Genomic DNA, 23,686 nt, shown 5'->3' on the forward strand with positions numbered 1-23,686 from the left:
TAGATTTTTCCTTCAGGTATTCAGTTCTTATCGTGCTATAACGATGCATCTTTGTTCTGTTGTTGTGTTGGCCGAAGTTTGCCATCGAAAATTTTGTTATCATTAGACCAAATGTAGTTTGAGTCTTTGAGACATGATATAGTCGTTCAGTTTCTGTTGGAAATTATAAGTTTGACATAAATGATGGGTGCTGTGAAATTTTCTGTGTTCTTGCGCAGATCATAAAGATGGAAAAGAATGCTCTTTTGTCGATATATTTCTTTTGTGGGGGGAATAAACTATATAGTCTCTGTGCAAACACAACACAGGGCAACGCAGCTGTAATGTGATGTCCAGAACGTTCTCATTGTTGTATATAATATCTGAGTGGGGATTGTGTTCCTCTCAATCGCAATGTACTTCTCTTAAGTATGTGGTGTCTGATAAGGCCGCCCCAACTATCGAATAAAAAGGACTACCTGCTTTGGCACTAGTGGTGTGATGAGTGCTGCATTTGTGACAATAATTTGGGCATCAAGAGGTGGGTAGTCCATAGTTTTCTCCTCCAAACCATCCATCCATCCATCATCTTGCCATCGACTTCAATTGTTATCTCACTTCATCTGGTGACTTGAGAAGAAGCAGATCGATGGAAGGGTGTGGTGACCTTAATGGAATCAGAGGACATACATGACTGGGGCAGATGCTGAAAGAATTCCCTACTCATCATTGAAAATAATTTGATTTTCTATTTCTTTGTGAACGTTGGAAACAATTACATTTATTTGCACGACAATTCCATCAAGAATTCATGTATAAGAAACAGTGAAGAAAGTTTAGGTGATCATGTCCCAGTGGAAAAGCCTGATACAAAAGCTAGTGTAGATTGATGGGAGCACCAATGGGTAGGTCACATCCTACTCCAGGCGTTGCTTGGCCTGGCTACTGGCACATCTGGTATTGCAATATGTGGGAAGCATGTGAACCTCTCTCTGATAGGAGGAACACAAGAGCATCTGTCAGTGTCTTCTTTGCTGGAATTAAAGGATCCTCAACAGAAAAGGACATAATGTGTCACATTAGTTGATCAAATAATGATTCTTCTTCACCTCTTCGTGATCAAGATTGTCATGTAGATCTCATCAGTTGCTGTAGCTGCTTGGTGACATGAAGCTTCTTCCCCAGTCTGTTTGGTCCCAAAGGTAAACTAGAATAATGTCAGGGAAGAAAACATGCATCAAAAGCATACAAGCAGCATCTCATGATAGTGGTAAAAGAAGCACATCCTCAACTTCTTTTAAAAGCAAAAGGCTGGCTGTGAGGATTGCCCCTTCCTTCCCTTCTCATGCAATGAAAGAATATGCATTTCGATGTGAGAAGAAGCCTTTATGCTTTGCTTGTGCCGGGCTTGTCCAGCTTTATGGAAGACCATTGTTAGGTTAAGTCAAGCAAAACCATTGAATCTTTTTGTCTCATCATCTACTCATTACTTGCAACTGATGGAGCATTGCATCAGTCACCCTTTCTTTCGGTACTGAACAAAAGCTTACCCTTATCAGAGAAACTGTTACTTCTATTGGATGGTGAACAAAGGATCACCAGACACTGCAGTGCAAGCATGGTATGGTGTTCTTCTGCAAGTCTAAAGGGAAGAAAAACTCACAAACAAAACAAAATCGAAGGATCTCAGAACGATAAGCATGACCATTTGTTTTAGAAAAGTATGCTCTGGCAGCTGACACAAGCTTTCTTCCTTCCCTCAGATGCTGAAACTTGAGATAATTGCTGCTTGAATGCAAATACTGACCTATGCAATGACATGACCATGAAGGCAGATTTCTGGTGAGGCTCCTCTTTCAACATTTATCTACTGCCACTCATCAAAGGGTTTTTGAGGCCCCAATCTGCATCATCAATTTACTCAACAATAATTCCCTTCGGCTCTGTCATCACTTGTATATACCTGTCCCTGTTCAAGCATTCATGGGATTGAGGGGCACTTCCACTGCCTGCTGTTTCTGCTGCCATTTGTCCTCCCAGCCTGCACTCACATAACATCTTGTGTCACTCATTATTGTTCTAAGGTGTTAGATTTCTCATTTCTCTGCAACTTGGATACATGACAACCCTGGATCAACCCAGCTCTTGATGGTGTTAATCTGCATCAACTGTCCCATTATCTTTGTCATCTTGGAAAGTGACACCAGAGTTTTTGTCACCTAATTGCCTTTTCCTGTGAGATGCACTTGTTAGTGGCAGTAGACTGTTCCATCACCATTGCTCTGTGCCTTCAATCATACAGAAAACCATACACATTTTCAATAAATGAGAGATCATGACACAACCCCCCCCAAGAAAAAAAGGTAAAATTGAAATGAATCATTGTTAGTGTTCAGCAGTCAAAGTTCAAAATTCTTCTGCACTCTTGAAGCACTGTTTTCATGTGACTCTGCCAAGAACAGCAACCCCAGGTAGTGTACTAAAATTTCTTGATCCGAAAAGGTAGAACTACAGCCTCACCACTTCCCCATGGATGAAAGAACCTGACTGAAATGGAAAGCTTATATATATAGAGAAAAAGAGAATCCTTCAATCATCTCATACAAAAAAGGATTCATAGTTAGGATATATCTCAAAAAGGATTCATATTCACCCTACCAATATGTGAACACCAACTGGCTGCTCAACGAGCAATTAGCTTTACCTGAAGCTAAAACAAATAGAGGGAGACAAAAGAAGAGATACCAAAAGGAGAGGTCAATCTGATTTCGATGTCAGCATCATTGATCACTCTTTTACCCTCTTGTCCTTTACCTTTAGGATTGATTAACCTCTCTTTATAGATATCATTATCATCAATGGACTCTCCACTAGATAAGAGATCTCACATAGTGGTGAGAGATCATGTTTGTGACTAAATAATGGAGATATTCCTGTTAGAAAACGAAGTGTGCTACTTGTGCTTTTTTTTTGTCACCATTATCAGTAGGAGCAGAGCATAAATGATCAAAGCGAGTGCTCTCCAATTCAGCAAAGAAATCTGATAACAATCATCACCTTGAATCCCATTCCTTACTCACAAACACATGAATCCAAACCTTACTTTCACTCGTATATGGCATCATAAACACACTTGTCAAGTAGAGGAGGAGTAAACGTGCTCGTTCTTGCTTCGTTATTGTACATGGAGAAGTGGAGTTCTTGCGGAAGACTTGCATCGGAAGCGGCTGCGTAAGTGAGGCAACAGATCTGAGGAGCTTCCTCGTCCGGTTGATGAGGAGGGAGCTGCACTTGAACCTGACAAGGTAGGCTTGATGAACAGTGCGGGTGCTGCTTCCACTGTTCATGCCGGCAAATGCGGAGGAGAGTTCTGTGTGCGCTTGAGGTCTAATAGTACTCCCACAAGAATGGCTCCTCGATCCGGAACTCGACGCCGTCGTCGTCATTAGAAGGGAGCCACGAGGAAGAAGAGGAGGAGGAGTAGCAGAACCCTTGTCTGAGATCAAGAAGGAGATCCGGCAGGTCGAAGAGCGCGTCGTCGATGTCGCCCGTCGGGGAGCTGGAGGCCGGCGGCTCTGCCTGGCCCGGCCCGGAGCACTCCGAGCTGGTACACGGCGTCAGGTCGCCGCGAGCGCAGAACGTGGCGGCGGCGGCCAGCGCCGCCGCCGCCTGGATGTCCTTGGGGGAAGAGGTGGCGGGCCGAGGGAGCTCTGCGGCCAACTCGGGGAAATTGAGGTGCGCCGACTGGCCCTTGATGGCCATCGCGGCCACGTCGTGAGCTCGGGCCGCCATCTCTGCAGTCGGGAACGTCCCCAGCCAGATCCTCGACTTCTTCCTCGGCTCGCGGATCTCCGACACCCATTTGCCCCAACTCCGCATCCGGACGCCGTGGTATACGGGATGCTTTCCATCCTTACTTCTCTTCCTACCTTCACCACCACCACCACCACCACCAGCCGTAGCCTCAGCCATTCTCTTGGAAGTCCTCTTTATGTTCTTCGAGCCATGGGCACCGGGACATGAAGAGGCGGTAATGGAGAAGAAGGAAGAGGAGGAGGAGGAAGAGGAGGAGCATGTGACAGTAGATAAAGAGGAAGAGGAGGAGTTAGCTTCATTAGCTTCACAATCATGGCCGAGTGGCTCTTCCATGGATGGAGCAGCACAGATGTTTGCGCAGGAGAGGCAATATAAAGTGGCTGCATAAATAGCAATCTGATGAGCATTTATAATGCCCGATAAGATTTCACATGTATAAAATAAAATAAAATAAAATAAAATAAAATACTATATAAATATACAAAAAGACAGACAGAGAGAGAGAGAGAGAGAGAGAGAGAGAGAGTAAAACCAAGTGATTGGATCACATGAACTGATGTCTTCTGTATGCCTCTTTTGGAGGCTCATGAGTTGCTTCCACCTTTTAATGGTGAAGAACATGCATGGAGGTGATGTTTGCATGACAATATATTTGATCTCCAATATCATAAAAGCAGATAAAAGGTGCTAAATCACAGCATTACAATTAAGAATCAAATAAGCTGTGATGCTGTCTTATCTGATGACACCATTGCTCCTTCTTACAATTCAAAAGCTTGCCCACTTGAGTGTCCCACCCACCTTGCATTATAGAAGAGGGAGAAGAAGCTTCTTGTCTTACCTTTCATCACAAGAAATCTATGTGATTCTATATCAACTTATCCAAAATATTTACCATGATACATTTTATCCTCTATCATGACTCCGATTCACATGTGATAATTCAGTTAATACTAAAGACACCAAAAATAATTATTTATTATCGAATCGATTATAAAAGTTCATCGGATCACAATAATCTAGATAAATATTATTTATTCATATATTTCTTCGTTACATTTCGTTTTGTTACTAACATAATCGAAAGAAACATGTTTAATCTTAGTCGTTATAGATGTACATCAAATCGAACGTTTAACACTCCTTCGATTATATATTAAAAAATTTATGCATACATATATTAAATCTTATATATTAAAGGAACTATCATCGAACCTAACAATTTAGGGTCCTGGATGACTGCAGTATGTATTAGGATCGAGCATTTGAATAATATTTATTGAGTTTATTTAGTTTAATTATTTATTAAGTTTAGTTAGAGTTAGAGATTTATTTATTATTAAGAGTTTAAGTTCTAGTGGACCTCTATAAATAGTGATGTAACCATTTCTTTTGGAATCAATCAATCAATGAAATGTTATTCCACTCTATGGATAAATCCTAGAAGATCGATCCCCTCGAAGTGATCAAGGAGGGTTGATCCCCTCGAAACGATCAAGAAGGTCGATCCCCTCAAAGCGATCATTATCATTCTCTTTTCTCTTTTTTTTTTTTTTTTTTCGACGATAAGATCGTAAGATCTTATCAATTGATATCAGAATGACGATAAGATTTTATGATCTTATCATTTGGTATCGTAGCATTCCCTTTTCCTCCAATTTTTTTACTTAGGTTCTTATCAGTAAACTCATTGGGACATCTCAGATACGGTGATGAGCAATTAGTGGTTTTGCCACATGACGGCCGCTAATCTAAGCAGGTTTTGCCACCTAATGAGGCTTGTCTTGTAGCCTTCGAAAGCAGCGAATCCAGCGATGGGACACACCTCAAGATTTAGTTGACATTCCCACTGCACCTCGTTCCATTGAACAGTCGACTACACGACGATTGTGGGGTCTGAAAGAAAACCTTATTACGTTTTTCTTTTAGTCGTATAACGTTATTTCATGTACGACAGAGATGTGTGTCTCAGTAAACGCATGCATTGTGGGTGGGGAATCCACTTGGAACTTTCTCAGCAAGTTCCAGTGATGTTTCTTTCAGTGCTCAAATATAAGCTAAATTGTGATTGAATTGAGCATTGATGGGTTATATATAATAGCTGAGTAGTAGTGGTAATTTAATGGCCGAGAGGTCGGTGCTTATATGTTGTGTGTGTGGATTCCTAAAAGTAGAAGAAAATAATAATAATTTACTGTATTGTTTATGTAATAATATAACACTAATCAATCTCGATGTCTTAAGAAAGGTATAAATAGTTACTATTTTTTTTTTGTGCATAATGAAGATTTCATTTGAATGATTAATAAGAAACATCATATACGAGAAAGAAAATAATATATTATTTTTATTTATTTATTTATTATTATATTATATATAATAAATAATAAATAATATATTAATCTATCCGGATATCTTAAAAAAGACATAAAGAAGATTTCATTTAGATGATTAATAATAAAAAAGACTAAATATATCATATATGAGATTTTAATAGCAAAAGATTAATTTATTAGAGAAAGTATCCATATTTATAGGCTCTAACATCTCATTTTACAAATCAAAATAAAGTATGAATATTACACATATGAAATAAATATCAAAATATATAGATGTTTTCTTTACTTATAGTTTTGTGTGTCAGAGAGAGAGAGAGAGAGAGAGAGAGGGAATAATAATCCATCCTCCTCCTCGGTCTTCTTGTCCATGTGTTGGTGGCTTCTTCGCCAAGGCCGGCCATTGATGATGCAGTGGTCAGTCCACCTCAAAGCGCTCGAGGCCATGTGTGGCTCGTCACTCACCACGAGAGGTCTCCCCCCCTCGCAGATGGCCGATGCCCCACCCTCTGTTTCTTCCTTCCATCTTATTTGCACGTACCATTCACTGCATGCCTCCACATAACTCACAGAAGACAACCTGTTGGTATACCACCCAGTACGAGCTGCTCCCCTCACCTACCACCCCTTCTGCCTCTGCTACGAGACAACAGCACGAGCAGATGTACCTCACGAGGCCTTCGCCTTTCCGTTCTTCCTCCCCCCCCTGCTGCTGTTCAACATGCCAACACCATCGAGGAACACAGTAAGGGATTTAGAAACAAGAAATCTGGGAATGAAAACTTGGTTTGAGTAAACCATGCAGAGGGCACATGCGAATGACTTGTGGGGAGAAGCTATGCTTGAGAAAGATTTAAAGGTAAGCAAGCATTTCATCTTTATATTTCATAGTACAGGAAGTACCTTCTCTTTATTCCCCAAACTCCAGTGAGATTGAACGATTTGAGAGTGTTCCCATGGCATTGAACTCCTCTGAATCTGATACCTGCAGAAAATTTTGTGCAGCGAGGTTATGATGAAGCTCCAGAATAGTACTCATTTCTATAAACTAGTCTTTGCCATTGGGCAAAGATACCATTAACAAGGAAAACCAAGTTAACATGTTCAATCAATTGCTCAACTATCAAAAAAGTTGACAAAGACTTTTAAGCATATCATATATCATCTATCATTCACGGCAATAAACTTTAAAGAGGACAATAATTTAGCATCTACTGGTCGTATATCCAACAAATAGATAGTTTAAAATCAAATTATGCATAGAAAATTACAAATAAATGATAGGAGGGCACTGATGCATCCTCCAAACCCAAGAGAAAAAAGCACAGTAGCAATGGAGTTCATATGAGGGGATAGCTAGCTACTCATCAAATCCAATAAAATCATAAAAAGTTGGAAGAAAACGATCACCGACTATTTGTATCGCCATGGATCACAGGTGCAACTCTCTCAAACTTACGAAACTGATGACAACATTTAGCATGAAGAATGAATTCAAATAAATCCACATGACAGGATGACCATTAATCTAAACAACAGTGCACAAACAGAATGAAGCAGAGCACAGAAGTAGCTTACCACCATGAGTAAATAAACCCGCATTCCGATACTAGCGACAAGTTACAACTGCCTTCGGCAGATCATACATACAAGAAGCTCTGCTCTGCTGAATGTTGGTATATGAGAAGAGTCATCAGTCAACAAGAAAGGCTCCACAACTCCATGTGCATCTAATTTTCTAGCATATTGTTACAAAATATTGAACACATTTCATCTTCCAAGATTGTTGGCTGTCTCATGTAGCTGTACATTATTAACAGAGAGAGAGACTGAATGACTGATATGGTTAGCAGATAGATGGTTAGAAGGATTCCAATGTTCTCTGACAGGAAGAACTGGGACTTCTGGAGCCCATGGAGCATTCACAACAGCACAACACCATAATTAGGTTGAGACATGCTCACAACACATTTATATAACGAAACCAAAAAGTGAAAAAATAAAAATTTCTTGATGAAAATTGTCATTGATGTAACAGAAAGCAAATGAAATATAGCACTCATGGACATTAAAAATCACAAAATACGCTTGAGAGGGCATCAACATACTTCTCCAGATTATTTTCAGTATTAATTACTCACATTTATAAGTCGAGATCTATAGGCACCAACAAACAACCAACTAAAGATCACAGGATGGTAACTTGTCTCACATGCATTGACTTAAATTATTGGCCCTGAATCTTTAAAATGAGAGATCTATCTGAATGACTTACAAAGTAAGAAAAACATTGTGCGAATCTGTTCATGAGTCAGAAGCAACTTAGGTGGGCATAAATCACATGAAACCAGATTAGCAAAGTCAAACATTAAGAATTTGTTTCATTTGACCAAAATTTGACAAGAAGATGTTGGTGGTTTTTTGTTATCTGGTTCCCTGAACTCAATTCAGAACTACCGCCAGTCTGGAAACTGCACTTGGGCTTTCATAACTAGTGTTTACTTTCAGTGACTTTGAGGCAATGAGAAACTAAATTCGTTCAACAGAATTAGGCCTAAAACCAACAGGTTAAGGTCTGTCATCACACTTTTAATGCTGATTGGTGATTACCTGTTGGTCATCCATCAATGAATGATCATCAAACAAAATGACAACCAAGGACAATAATTGCCACAGGCTATCTACTGAAAACTCAATTCTTTGAATTGAAAATAAAATTCATGTGATTTGAGATTAAGGTGATAAGAAGCATTCAGACAGTCACCATGTGATAGTTTGATTACATGGTACTCGGCAAACTTATGTAGAACTTGCAAACAGTTTGAACTGCATGCTGACAATCATGCAATAAACCTTCACTAAAATATTAAATAACTTCTGCACCAATGTATTCTTAACATAGTCTCAAGGATTTTTTTCTTATAGATGCAATTAATAAAATTTCTGCAAAAAAAGAAGATGAAAACAGAACTGTGAATCTATAATTACTATTTTGAAGAATCAACAGAGTAGCCAATATATAACATGCTAATATTTCAGCAGAGAATATGAACATAAGCTGTAGTATGAGGAGAATTCCCAGGAATCCAGTTACTGTCGTGATCACCATTAACAAGGAGGCAAGGCTAATTTTCTCATGGCAAACCTTGACTTGTCAACCCTGTCTAAATAGTTCGATCATGCTTGAGCCTTAGTTGATGGACTAGCATGGAAAGCAGATTGCCTCTTTGACCGTCCAAGCAAATCCAATGTGGATCCACGGGACTCTCCTATGCTCAATTTTGACATACCCACAAGCTCATCAATGTTCATAGGAGTCTTCGAATGTACTGCTGTTGGCTTAATAATTTCATGTGCCTGCTGCTCTGAAGTATCTGCTTTGTATCCTGGCCAACAAGGGAATGGGAATTGCAAGAGTGGTGAAAAATAAGCTGGAAGTATCACAGGATAGCTACATTGTGGAGCTTCTGGTTGTGGAACAACTGCTTCTCCAATTGTTGCGTCATTAGAATCCATTGATTCACACTCCTCGTTCAGAGTTGGAGGTACAGGAGGTAGATTGTTATTTTGTGCTTCTGATTCTTGAAAGCTCATTGGGAACTCCTGAAATTCAAGGTGATAACAAAGAATTAAAAGGAATGTCAGCCAGACACACATACTCATAAAGTATTTTTAGAAACAAATTAATCATATGATTTGAATAAATCCTTCACATTTTATCCAAGAAACTCTTCTTTGCCAATTAATGTATTATAAAAACAGATTGCATCAACCACTGTATGAAACCACTGTCACTGACATATGTATTAGTTATTAAAAAAAAACTTCAAATTCATGTCATAATATAATTGCACCAATATGATGTTGCATTATGCATGTCTCAAACATGAACATAACACACTCCTCCATAAGAAGGTTCACTTATGCAAACATCGGCTAAGGGGAGAGAGAGAGAGAGAGAGAGAGAGAGAGAGAGAGAGACCTCATCAGGTACCATATCAAAGAGGCTTGATCTTCTTTTTCTTCTAGTCATGTTGGTTTTGCGAATAAAATACTTTTGTGCATGGCTAGCCACTTGAGTAGGTGTCCTTGATGCCACATAGGTCCGAGATATACCTCGCCAATCACCTTTGCCGAGCTTTTGCAAGCCAAGTAAGAACATTCTATGCTCTTCTTCAGTCCATGGAGTACCTGCAAAAATTAACAACAAAAAGTCCATATGATCAATTTCAATCTGCCTCAAATTGAAATGTCACAGCTGAAGGTGATGAACACAATGAAAAAATAGAAAACAGATGTGTTACCAACAAAATTTTCAGTACAAGTGAGCAACCGTTTTACACATGGACTTTTTTCACAGTTGTTCCACTACTGTTTAAATGTCTCCATTATTTTCTCTTCCACAGTTTCACTCTCATCTCTTTGTTTCTAAGATATCTATAACACTTTGCTTCAAGATGCATTAGTGGAAGTGAAATCTGACCATGGATTAATGGAGATTGCCCGAGGATGTCAAAGCTTAGGGCTACATTGTGCAGTGCCAATGAGGGTGACAAAGTACAATAAGCTGCTGATTGAAGTAAACTCCATCATCATCATGGTCCAATGATTATTTCTCCTACCCAACAAAGCTATCTAGCTGACATAAGAATCATCTTTTTATCTTTTCATCTTTATTGTTTTGTATTGATCATATAATATGTAGTGGTTTGTTTTACCTCATCTTCACTATTTCCCAAAATACATACAAATTCCTTTTTTTTTATTCTTAGAATATCTAGAAGGCACAAATAAAGCAGCATAACTCTTCATTTGAACCCTATTTAGTCCAAAAAACCTATACCCTCTGTTGCCAACCACTTCAAAGTTTCAGTATATTCCTTTCTATTCTAAAATAAGCAAACAAACCAACCAAATCGAGATATTAAGGTTGATCCTGTCATTCTTTAATTCATATACCTAGTCTTTCCAGTCAGATTCTTGGTTTTTCAGTAGGTTGGCTCAGAAAAAGCTACAGAGATCCCCTGAACTAACTAATTGCTCATCTGTGAATGAGTATAAAAAAATCGATTTGTGTAGAGCATTTATTAGTACCACTAGATGTATCACAGTAGAAATTTCAAATTTTCCAATCATGTGGCTGTCCCAGAAATATAATAGCATAGTGTTACCAATTGTCAAAGTCATTTATTCTGTTATCCTTCTTCCTAAAATCCATTTATAGTGTTTCATGATGGCATGGTTGACGATAACAAATGCAGATCTAGAAGAATTCCACTCAATTTAATGCCTGCCACCAAAGGATAACATAGGCAGACTACAAATAGCTTTCATTCATCAATTCTCTAACAATTTCTCCATCCTTTTCCTAAAAAAGAAAATTGAACTGTTCTGCTACCATCGCACCTATGCATACAGAAACCTACCATATCATCCAAGCAGGAAAAAGAAGAATTTTAAATGCAAGAATCCATGAAATAGCCAAGTGATAACGTTCATTATCAATCCTAGATAATCACTCCTGCATGCAGAGATGTCATGCATGTGAACCTATAAAAATATGGTGGTGAATCCTAAATAATCAGTTCTGCATGCAGAGATTACATGCATGTGAACCTATAAAAGATTGCAACTGTTAGGTTCCGAAAGCGGAAGGATACATGTTACATGTTAGGTTCCGAAAGCGGAAGGATGGGTATATCACATATCCCATTAAAAACTTTCCACAAATCATTACCAAATCTAGGCGTTCACTGTGTCCCTAACGAATATATCCAATGAAAATGGGGTACAAAAGAAGTCTTTGAAATGCAATAAAGAAGTTTATTGAAGAAAAGATGTCAATCCGAATAAAAGATACATCTTTTACCAAACCAAGAAAAAAGGGCAAGCAAAAGGTATGGAAGATCAACGGAGGCTCACCTTTCTTCCGCTCGCGACAGCTGGAGGACGACCCCTTCACGAAATCCTCCGACGCGTACCCGCCCCCCGCGGCACCGCTGCCGGGTTCCGGGCCGTCGGCCGGCGACGCGCCGCCGCTAGATCCGGCGAGGAGGGAGAGATTCCCCATGCTGGCGCTCTTCCTGACGGAGCCATCGGTGAGATGCACGCCGAAGAGTTTCACGCCGCGGTTAGGGCACGTCCGGGAATTGTGGCCATTGTGGTTGCAGTGGGAGCACCGCCGCGCCATCTCCCTGCCGCTCGCCGTTTCCTCCACGTCCCGTACTCGATCCCGAAACACTAATTCCGAGAAGGAAAACTCGGGTTAAAGTTGAGATTTTGGAGACAGAGGAGGGAGGTGGAGAGGGAGCGGGAGATCGCGAGGAAGGAGAGTCACTGGAACACGGAAGAAGAAGAGTACCATGACAAGGAGGAAATGGGATAAAGAGCAAAAACTGTTTCGTACCCACTCACGACTTACCCACCGCGCCATTCTTTTGGGCTCAGTGATGGAACCCGCGTGCCAGTCGTAGGTAGGCTCCATCTGCCAGTGCATGTACGTGCCAGAGTAAACAATAAACGGGTAGCTAAAGCGTCACCCGGATAATAAAGCGATGTCGGTCCCCCAATCAGAATGACCCTTATCTGCTACCTGCATTGTTATTCTAAGAAGTGGTGGTTTAATAGTGGGTCCCATAACTACAACCATAACTACCACTAATCAGAAGGCAGACGTCCGCGGGTGGAAGCGAATGAGTGGAGAAAGTATGGCTCCTTTATCTGCTGCGCAGGGCACTCGCTTTGCATCTTTTTATTCTTGTAGTCAACCAATTACCACGTAAGAATCACAATATATGTATGTATTCTTTGTTATCGGTTATGAGAAAGGAAATATTTGAGGGCTCGACACGTGGAAGTTTGGTACCTTAGAATTTTTTTTATTAAATCTCCTAAAAACAATTTATCCCGTGAAGGCTAGTAATTGTTTGACACGTTCCATGTTTGACTAGAGTTTCAGAGGAATCACGTGAAGCTCCATCTGCATCAGTCTTTGTGTAGGTTGATTATCGAACAAGTGTTCGAGCATCTGGGTGTCCAAACCTTGGTTATATTAGATTTTTTATAAGTCAGATTGATCCAAATATTATATATATTATTTTGACAATAGAATTGGGTCTATAACGAAAGAAAGTCATCTTGTTGACATGTTCTGTCGCGAACGATCATCGTGTACCCACAATAATTTCGTTCAACGAATAGTTTATCATTTTTGCATGTTTGTATTGAGACATGACAACATATTTTATCTTTGTTTTGTGTGTTTTTCTTGTAAAAATATATGTTCGAATAGGTTGCAGCGTTGCAGTGTGATCACTCGTCGCGTCGGACTGAACTACCCAAAACAGCTCTATTTTCGTGTGTCACAACTTGTTTTTTTGCAAGCCACAGTTGCATGTGAAACGTCAGCCATCTCGGCATCCTAGAACCTCTCGAGTAGTACAGGACTGGATGAAGCTTTGGTATACTGTTGAGCGTTGAAAAACTCTTCACAAGTTCGTACGTTAATTTGACGGGAACTTGCTTTCACGTCCGACAATCGGTGAGCAGTTGTTTGTGGACTTACATCTATTTGTTCTACCTTCTAAAATCTTTGTTTTCCTTATTTCTCTCTTTTTTTCTATGCACACAAGCTGTTTGCTAAATTACTTATAAAGCTTCTCTCTTTCCGAGATGTTGGCACTTGTCTGTCGCTCATTTTCAATCTAATCAACTTTCTGTTTTATAAGTCCTTCGGAACCTGTTTGAGGTTGCAACTAAGTTGACCTTTTGTGAACATGTATATCACAAGAGCGCCTCATGACTTAGACAATCCCAGCTAAGTCCGAGAAGTTGGCGCATGGGTGCTTCGCGATTTAGACAAACTCAAGTTAAGTTTACGTCTTGATCGCAAGGGTGTCTCACGATTTAGATAATTCCAACTAAGTTTGTGATAATTCGGTATGTGCTCTTGACCCGTAGCATGATCGAAACACCTTAAAGCATCTTGATATCTGACACATCTGATATAAATATTTTTTATATGTGATGTATTTTTTATAGACAAAAGCATCACGATGTCTCTCACATCTTTGGCAAAGAAAAGCATCTCTTGACGTGTATTTCATGAATAAAAACATTTGAAGTACTATTGTGGATAAGGGCATTTCAAGCAGTGTCCACGTTAGATGTGTTTTACATGAATACACTTTTAATCGACAAAAATCCATCCTTCACAAATAAAATATTCCTTCTGACATATCCTATACAGACATAAATGTCTTTGACATACGATGCATCCTTCGTCAATAAAAATATTTAAAACTTTAAATATATTCTTTGTGGGCAAAAGCATTCGATCGAGTCAAGCTAATCCTAGCATCGCCGAGATAGTTAATGATTAATCACGTCCGATACACATCAATAATAAATGAAAATGGTTAAACGATTTATATAAGAAAATATATAGAGAAAAATAAGACAGAAAAATAAACTTTATATATGTCAATATGTTTTATTATATCTACGATCTACGGCCGAACCATTGACCCATTAATCGACCGGGCGGTTTTGATAGGTACGCTTAACCTAACCGGACCCGACCAACATGAGGGCAGCGCACCCGCCGACAAAGCAACGTGTGCTTGCGGCGGGCGCGAGTCCGTTTCTTCTCGTCTCGGCCATACGCGTCGGAGCACCATTCGCAGCTTAACCCGATCCATCCCCAAGAGAAGGGAGAAGAGCAGGGAGGAGCGGAGAGAGAGAGAGAGAGAGGACCAGAAGAAGAATCTCTTTGTTTGGCTCATCGATCGCTGCAACTTTCCAAGAATTGTCAACCCGATTCATTACTACGATTGCTCGCCCCGATCTCCCTTCCATCGCCTCTCCCCTCCTCCGCTGCGGGGAGGCAAATCGAAGAAAGAAAAAGTATTCCAGAGAAGGTAAGCACAGGCGTCTGGTTTGGCTGATCTGATCGTCTTTTCCCCCCTTGATTCCAGGTTTTATGGGCCTTTTCTTCCTTAAACCTCTTCCTTGTTTCCGTCTGCGCCTGTTGGATTAGATTCTTCCAGGTTGATGCGTTTGTTTAGATAACTCGATGGTTCTTGAAGGTAGAGTCGCACTAAAGTTGGATTCGGGGCTTCACTCTTGACGCTCAATCGGACGTTAGGGCTTTTTTGAACAACTCCGGTGTTTCTTTCAGAAAATTAAATCATCGCTTTCTTGATCGTTCTTTTGGGGCTTGAGTTTGGTTTGATGTACGATTCTTGGCCTTTAATCGAATATGGGGCTTTTCTTTATCATTCTATTTCTTGACGTATTTTTTTTCTCATTTTATTTAATAGTTGCGTCCCTTATCGCCATTCACTATGCCACCTGAAGTTTCCTCGCAGTGGCGAGAGAAAGCGTCCGGCTTCTTCTCTTCCTCTGGTAATTTTATCTGATCCCTAAAGCCATTTCTTTTTTATCCTTTCTAACATTAGGACGGCTTCTGATGCTATATTTTGACGGCATCTTTTTTTGTAGGAGTGAGGCTTAAGCAAGCTGGGCAGTCTGCTGGGAGCATAGCCAAGAACGCAGGGGGAAATGTTGCAGATGCGGCCGGGAAGTTTGGGTCGCTGGTGAAGAACCGATGGGTTCTCATGCAGCAATCCAGGGAGCAGCAGAACCCTGCTGCATCCGGGGAGAGTATCCAGGAGCGCTTCCGTTATGCTGCTACTTCCACTGGGGCCCTTCTGAAGAAGGGCATAACAGAGACTAAAGAAAAGGTTGCAGTGGGAAAGTTGAAGGTTGAAGAGGTAAAGCTCGCATTGGTTTCAGAATTTTATGTTCATGTACTTGTATGCAAAATAGACATGTCATCCATTTATATTAATGATAGGACTTATAGATCACTCCCGTGTTCTAGTTGCTATAGTGTATGCCCACAAGATTTTGAGAAGGTTTTAGTTTTTTGATCCAACCCCCGAACTTAGAATCATCATAGTGGGTTATAGGCAACATACATCACGTACTTACAACGTGTAAATCAGAAAACTAAAAGTTCTGCCAACTAATGCTTTTGAAAAGGTCTCATGATGCATGCATAAAGATGTGACAATTGGAGGCATATGATAATCAAACACATAACCAAGTGCGCAATTCAACAATAAGCTGTGGTGCGAGGATACATAAACATAAAGTACTTTCTGTATTCTTAGTGTTGTACTGTGTAAAGTATTAGAGGATGGTTCCCATAATGGTTTCAGAAAATCTTATGGTCACTTTTAATGTTATGGTGGTAGGCTGTATTAATTGTGAGAAATGTCCGATTTCTAATTGATATAACAAAGAATTATAGATGTGACAATTTATATAGGTGTATCGACCGTGTCGATACATATTTAACATGATTTCAGGGGCGTGGGGTAGGCATGAGAGTTAAGGTCACATTGGTGTTGCATGGTTGAAGTCTTTTTCTCATTTAGTTTTTTAGTTGATATACTAGATACACTTCCTTGGCCATTTGGACAGATCCATTCTCCTATTAAAATATCTGAGTGATTTGTTCTCCACATAGAAGAAAATCATAAGTCTTACAGGAGAGTAAAGTAGAAGAGGTGAAGTTTAATGATTCAATGTGTGAGTGATTTGTTCTCCACATTTGTTCTCCACATGTGAGAAGATGGTACGCAATGATTCAATGTGTGCAAATCAAAATTTTAAGATATTTAAAAATTAGACAAGAAAATTGTTTCTAATAATTTTGCTCATTTTTGAAGATTCGACATCATCTAGTGATCATCTTAACTCTTGTAGCATTATGGATCAAATTTTACATTTTTGTTTAACCAATATTCATAGATTATAACATGAAATTCACTACGGAAGCAATATGAAAGCTTGTAATGTATTGAAGATTTTGTTTGATTGTCCAGTTTAAGACTGCATTTGGTAAGTTAGTAGATCCTAAATAAAACTAAAAGAGACACCCTTAACGTGACATGTAGGTAACTCATATTTTATAACACAAAAGCTTTGACATCTCTAACTTTTAAACCACTAAGCTGCTCTTTATTTAATTGGACAAGCTTTACTGCATATGAGCTGAATTCTCTTGCAAACTGCTGGCAATAAAGTCGTAGAGCCTCATGAAGTTGACTTAAGACAAAAGAAACTCGAGAAGTGTACGTAGGTCAGTTAGAAATTGGTTGCCAAGAATTTGTTATGTGATCTTGAATGGTTCAAGGACTGTATCACTGATGTTTTCTACTTTGGCTTATTTCTGTTGCTTTTCTGTAGGGTTCTTCTTTCCTTCTGTTTACTGCTTCAGTTTAAATCTGCATGAGATTCACTCTAATTTTTCATACTCCTTTCTATTTCTTCTTTTCAGGCAGCAAAGAAGACCGCAGATAAAAGTAAGAACATTCTAAACAATATTGAACGTTGGCAAAAGGTGTGTCATATTGGCAAGTGTAGGGTACTCCTCCTTGCATTTAGCTGCATTCTCACTGTTTCTTACATCTATTTTGCAGGGAGTTGCAAGCACTGATGGTGAGTTTTTCTGTCATATGGATTCACTATACTATTAGTTTTACTACCCATGTCAAAGAAGGAGCTGGGCCGCTATTTTTGATTTTTTTATTATTTTTATAGAACTGGACCAGGCTGCCCGAAACGGGTGTGGTCCATGTACCAGCCCACGCCTGGACCGGTACATACCACCCATTTTGTACTGTTTTGGGCAGCACAGCAATCAGTGATTGTATCTTTATCATACTCATTTTATAATTCCAGCTGTTCATATTGAAAGGCTATGTTTAGTTTGGTTAAAGATAAGAGCTGGCTTTTCTTTTTCTGAACAAATAGGAGTTCATACTAACTTATATTGCCATGAACCTTGCAGTATTTGGGGTGCCAATAGAGGTTCTTGTGCAACAGCAACAATCTACAAGGCCTGTTCCTCAAATATTGGTCAGATGTGCGGAAAATCTCATTATATCAGGTGGCTTGAGACAAAAAATCTGGAAAATGTTACTATTTTCTTAGAAATAATGAAACTGATATTGGCTTCTGTTTCACTAGGATTGAACTCAGAGAATTTGTTTAAAACCGAAGGAGATAGAAAAGTTATTCGTCAGTTGATTGCACTTTACAATCAAGGTACACCTTGAAGCTTTTTGTTTGTTGTTTTGCCATGCCAAAGGAATCATGTTTTCCTCATGGGGTTTGAATATTGCAGACTGGAATGGATCAATACCAAAGGGTGTAAGCCCCATTGATGTGGCTGCTTTAGTTAAGTGCTATCTTGCCAGCCTCCCAGAGCCGCTGACTACATTTGCTTTATATCATGAGATTAGAAATGCAAGAAGTAGCATCTCTGAGTTAAGAGACAGTTTGAAGAAGCTTCCAAATGTGAATTTCATGACCCTAGAGTTTGTTACTGCTCTGCTGCTCCAAGTGAGCCAGAAGTCATTGCTTAACAAGGTAGTATCCTCTTCTTTTATCTTTAAAATTGGTACTGAACTATTTTAAGTATGAATTAAGCTCCTTTTTTAGGTGGTTATGGGAAACTTTTTTGTCTTTGGAAGTAATCTTATTACAGCCACACTTGCTGCTATTTTCAATACAAAACATGGGTGCACATTGATTTTATGCTGTGAATATCATGGGATGTCGTATAACTCTGAAGTATAGGTTCATCCAATTTTGTCTTAAGATTAATGTGTATAGAGAGAGAAAGTCTGGTACCAATATGGTTCTTAGAAATCACAATAGATTTAGTTGCTACTATTCTCATTGTTTCTCGTATTTTGTTGCTTCTCAAATAATAATTTTTGACTTCGCGACAATCTTTTTCTAAATGTTTGATGTCAGCCAACTTTGAGATATAGCTATTCTTGGGACTGCTTTCTACTTGTTTCAGCATATGAATATGATTTTGCACCATATGCACAAAATCATGTTGTGATCTTGGGATTACAGTGGATTAATTCTTGAACCTGGAATCCCTCATCCAATTGAAGACACTTGGATTCCTCCCTGCCATCAAGACCTAGCTTCCTTCCTCCTGGCAATCCAGTCATTTATTTCAGGGAGTCTGGGTAACATGCAACTGTCCGACCATTCCATGTCACCTCCTCTGGTTTCAATGCATCAATGAAGCAGCAAAAGCTTTTATCTAAGTCATTCCCCCCTCAGTTTTGGATCTTTTCAATTTCAACCTTTTCATTTTGTTGTCTGTCTTCTTTTTTTCTCTGCTGGAATCTGTTAGTGTCTGGTGGTGTTGGAGACCTCCTTTTTCTTTGTATTCTGATGCTAAATTTATTGGTTTTATCATTAAGATCGAGATTGTTCTATTGCAATTTTGATATCCACTTAATTTCTTAAATGCAGATGGATGCTCATAGCCTGTCTGTGGAACTCGCACCTGTGATTATGCAGCAGCAAGGGGATCCAAGAGCAGATTTCTACAGTCATTTTTACTACACATCAAAAGATCCTTCAGGAACCATGGATCAGACCTTGAACCACAATAGTTGGGTTGACTATTTGGGTAAGTTTTGGTACTGTACTTGAACATGAACAAGCTTATAACAGGATGAGTTTCCAAAGTTTTATGTGCTTATTCTTATTCATGCAAACCTACATGGTGACATGATCTGCCTCATCATCTCTATCATTCACTAGTTTTTTTATCGCACAAAAAAGTATGCTGCCTTCATATGATCTATATTTTGTCTCCTAAAATCTTTTTCTTCATCTTCATCATGATGATTTTATCTTGATCAAAATTTCAATATCAGGCTTATTCTATCTTGAATGTCTATAGTCAGTGTACATATATAAAAGTAAGGCATTCCGAATCATGAATATATGTCCAGCATGGTCATTTAATGTGTTAAAATAATGTGAATGCTCAAATTACCTGTGGGATGTCTCAAAACCAACTGCTCTTATACGCCTAGGGAAATCTAGGTTTGTATACATGGAATACAAACGAGAAGTCATATGAGATCTCCCAAAAGGATCATAGAGGGAATTTAATCTCTGGCTATATCTGCATAATTTTCTCTATTTTCATATTCTCATGTTCTTTTTTTTCTCCTTGTTGGATTTTGTGCTAGATGAGGATGAGGACGCTGATGCATCTTCTCAAATCCCCCTAGACGATGATTTGCCACCTGATTATGGTGCCATTGAAGTGATCCAGTGCCTCATTGAACATCACAATGCCGTTTTCACAGATGCAAATGAAACAATATGGAGATGATCCAGTTTGGATATTGCTAGGTTTGTGAGGGTTTCACATGTGAAGCCTAGTCCAAAGAACTAAGTTTCATGTGGATCTCTGTCGTCTTATAGAATAGATTTGCCTTAGAATAACAAAAAAGTATAGGGTTTTTCTTTTTTCTTTTTATGGTATGGGGACTTAAGATTGGATCCACGTACTTTAACTAAAATCTGGCTGCAACTCATGAAGAAAAGATTTAGTTTTCTTTTGTCGGTCAACAAACTTCTTGGTTACAAATATTGTACAGTGATTTCTCTGCCTTTTGTCTATATAATTGAGTTGCAGACAACATAATGTCAATGACTGATGGCTTTCTTAGAAGAGTGTCATCAATTCTCCTACTTACATCCACTCTTCGAACACTCCATTCCACTGGAATGAGTAGTTGTATTTGACAGGGTCCAAACAGTTTTTTTTATTCAGGTTTCTAAGAATTAAATGACATAAATAATTCCTTGTAGCATTCTGGTCTGGTGACCGTGAGAAAAAAGAGCATTTTTTTAGCCCTTTTTTTGTTGAACACTTTTTTAAAAGCCCACAATGTCATTAGTTACCTTTAGCATCTTGATTTTTACATTTTTAAAAGTTATACTGATATTCCTAGTTACGAAAGTAAAATATATAAATTTATTTATCCTAATATTATTGGTTTTATTAATAAAAATATAAAAATAAAAGGTAAAAAAATAATTTTAATGTTTCAATTAGTAGTTATGAACGATGTTAGTGGTGGAGGATGCAGATTGGTGATGAAGTGTTATGTGGCTTTGTCATGGAGCAACATTTGCGTCGTTTGTAAGATGGAATTATCGGTGCCGGTGTTGGAATTATCAAGACCTTACAATTGGCTCCCCAACTTGTTTCCAAAACCTTCAATAGCATCTCTTGTGCTCACCTTGTTATCACGGTTGGCCAAAGTCTTCACAATCGTCTTCGCCTCATCTATCTCTTTGGCGTCCCTCACCATCTTGTCTCTGTTACTCTTTATCAGGTTCAGTAGCGTAGTCGTAGTGTTTTCCCTTGCCCTCCCGCTTCGCCCGACCACCAGATCCATTAAGATACTAACACCGTCCACCCTTTAGAATGCCTTCACGCTCTCGTCGCATCCTGCCACATGGGTGATCATCATCGTCGTGTCCACCACCATCCCCTTTGGCTTGTCCTTCACCATCAATGCAAAGAGGGGTGGTACGATGCCCAATTCAATGAGGGCAGTGCGGTTAAGTGGGTAGATGATCAGGCCAAAGTCAGCCTTGAGTATGCCTGTGATGGACCTAGTCCATCAGAGGCACCAAGGAGATTCACGAGGGTGGTTGAGGGGCTCTTTTGACTTGATGATGGAACGGTATGCTTTATTGGAGAGAAGGCTATAGAGGGTTGCGGTGGGGGAGAGGAGGCGGAAGGCAACGACAAGGGCATTGAGGATGCTTGGGGTGCACTTAAGCGCCTCGTGGGCCAAGATGAAGAGGTTGAGGAGGGTAGTGACGACGTTCTCTAAGCCTCGACTACAGGCGAGTGATAGTCGTGATGGTTTAGGAGGCAAGCGATAAAAAAGAACATGATAACAACATCGACGAGGGGGGCACGTATCTCCGGGTCTTGCTTTAACAAGCGATGAATCTCCGTGATGGCTTTGGTAGCAAACTTCGATTCCATGGTAATAGAGCACCAATGCATATGCAGAGCAGAGGAAGGGCTGCTCAGTAGCTGCGTCGGTGTCGATGCCGATAGTGTCAACGTCTGCTACCACCGTCGTTCGTCACCACAAAATGAAACGTTAAAATTATTTTTTTGATCTCTTGTTTTCATATTTCCGTTGATAAAACTGATGTCGTTAGGATAACCGGACGTAGCTATTTTAATTTATAATTATAAAAATATCATATTTTTTAAATTATAAGGATGGAGATGTTTAAGATAACCCATTACAAGGCTAATATATAATTAGTCCTACATATTCTAACACACAAATTCGAAATGTTGCTTGGTTGAATCAGAGTTGCTTCTATGCTTCGAAGGAAATCACAAGAGAAGAGAGTTGGAGTACTTAAGATAGATCGCCCTGTGGCCGAGTCCTCTCCACCTCTGCAAGCTCCCACCCGAAGGTCGGAGTGTTCCACTTCTCTCTCTCTCTACCCATCTCAAGAAGAAGCACTCAGGCTTCCTACATCATCACAATCCCTTCCGCCAGTCTTCCTGTTCACATAATGTCCTTCCGACCTCAACAACCTGCTAATGAGATCATCCACAGCATAGAACAAAAGCTCTTTGTCTTTGTTGCATACTCTATAGCTCGAACAGAGGCTGATCAAAGATGGTAGCATGGCACTATATAACCCCTTCCCAGATTCCAAACTATTGTAATTTATTTGGATGACGATCTCATCATCGCAACAGAGTCATAATAGATTATAATAAGAAGTAATTTAATATATCATCCAGTATCGTTGAATCACTGTTGCAGTGATAAGAACAGTGTTTCCAGAATCAAACCATGTGGCATTATCATTCCAAAATTTCGTTGATCATAACAATGACTGAGGAATTAATTGACTCGGTGGCATGCAAGATTCAGCTGTGTGGGTTGGAGTTGGAGTAGGCGTGAGAGACCAAAGGCTGGCAGTGATGCCCTCCTCTGCTTGCCCCCACCTCGTTTGCAGTGATTTCGAAGTCCACACTCCCTTCAATTCCTCCCACAGGCTTCACTCGATCCACTTCATCATGCCAAAAGCTCAAAGCTGTCGTCTTTCCCATGGCTTTGTCCCCCACAACCCACACCCCTTTATAGGTAAAGGCAGACATTGGGTTAATCCACTCAGTGTTCTCCCACCATCTTGTCTCGAAAGTCTCTCGGTGACTTCTTCCTCCATTTCATCCTCTTCTTTCCCGGCGAGGTTCCTTCGTTTGGAAGGTGACCCGGAAACCACCACCTCAACAAATCAGACTGAGACATGGGGATATATATATATATGCATTGATTAGCAGACACAGAGATCTAGTGGTGTTTTTTCTTGGCTGCTAAGCAAAAACAAACAGCAGTAGCTAACAAAGATATCGTCTATGATAAGAGAAAAGCTCGAGTTTTCTGTAGCAGTTGAATGCATCATTGTGTTCCTTCAGATTTCACTTCATCACAGCATTCTGAAGCTCTCTTTTTTGACTGCATCTAACATCATTTGAGATGGTAATGATTCCAGTTAGGTAGGGACAGGACAAGAGCTTGGTTTCTGGGTCACCTTTTGTCACTCCACTGGGCTCTCCTGCAGTGCACTGTGCACATGCTCAGCTCCTCCTCATTCTTCAGTAT

The 23,686-nt window shown here is 39.7% G+C and overlaps 3 protein-coding genes across 3 annotated transcripts; 1 reads left to right on the plus strand and 2 right to left on the minus strand.

The window, feature by feature from the left end:
• Positions 1-2,982: 2,982 nt before the first annotated feature.
• Positions 2,983-4,296, minus strand: LOC135670819 (ethylene-responsive transcription factor ERF039-like). Its single transcript, XM_065178679.1, has one exon. The coding sequence runs from the start codon at positions 4,126-4,128 to the stop codon at positions 3,367-3,369; it is 762 nt and encodes a 253-aa protein (XP_065034751.1). The 5' UTR covers positions 4,129-4,296; the 3' UTR covers positions 2,983-3,366.
• A 4,794-nt stretch (positions 4,297-9,090) lies between these two features.
• On the minus strand, positions 9,091-12,493 carry LOC103982616 (transcription factor MYBS3). Its single transcript, XM_009399599.3, has 3 exons — positions 12,054-12,493; positions 10,114-10,322; positions 9,091-9,734 (listed from the first exon to the last, which is right to left on the minus strand). The coding sequence occupies exons 1-3, from the start codon at positions 12,319-12,321 to the stop codon at positions 9,309-9,311; spliced, it is 903 nt and encodes a 300-aa protein (XP_009397874.1). The 5' UTR covers positions 12,322-12,493; the 3' UTR covers positions 9,091-9,308.
• Positions 12,494-14,740: 2,247 nt separating this feature from the next.
• Positions 14,741-20,679, plus strand: LOC103982615 (uncharacterized Rho GTPase-activating protein At5g61530). Its single transcript, XM_009399598.3, has 10 exons — positions 14,741-15,049; positions 15,452-15,536; positions 15,633-15,904; positions 17,479-17,541; positions 17,621-17,639; positions 17,992-18,090; positions 18,171-18,248; positions 18,328-18,572; positions 19,482-19,641; positions 20,213-20,679. Exons 2-10 carry the CDS (start codon positions 15,476-15,478, stop codon positions 20,356-20,358), a joined length of 1,143 nt encoding a protein of 380 aa, XP_009397873.2. The 5' UTR covers positions 14,741-15,049; positions 15,452-15,475; the 3' UTR covers positions 20,359-20,679.
• The last annotated feature ends 3,007 nt before the right edge of the window (positions 20,680-23,686 follow it).

Source organism: Musa acuminata, chromosome BXJ1-4 (assembly GCF_036884655.1).
Source record: "Musa acuminata AAA Group cultivar baxijiao chromosome BXJ1-4, Cavendish_Baxijiao_AAA, whole genome shotgun sequence".
In the NCBI taxonomy this organism is placed as follows: Eukaryota; Viridiplantae; Streptophyta; class Magnoliopsida; order Zingiberales; family Musaceae; genus Musa; species Musa acuminata.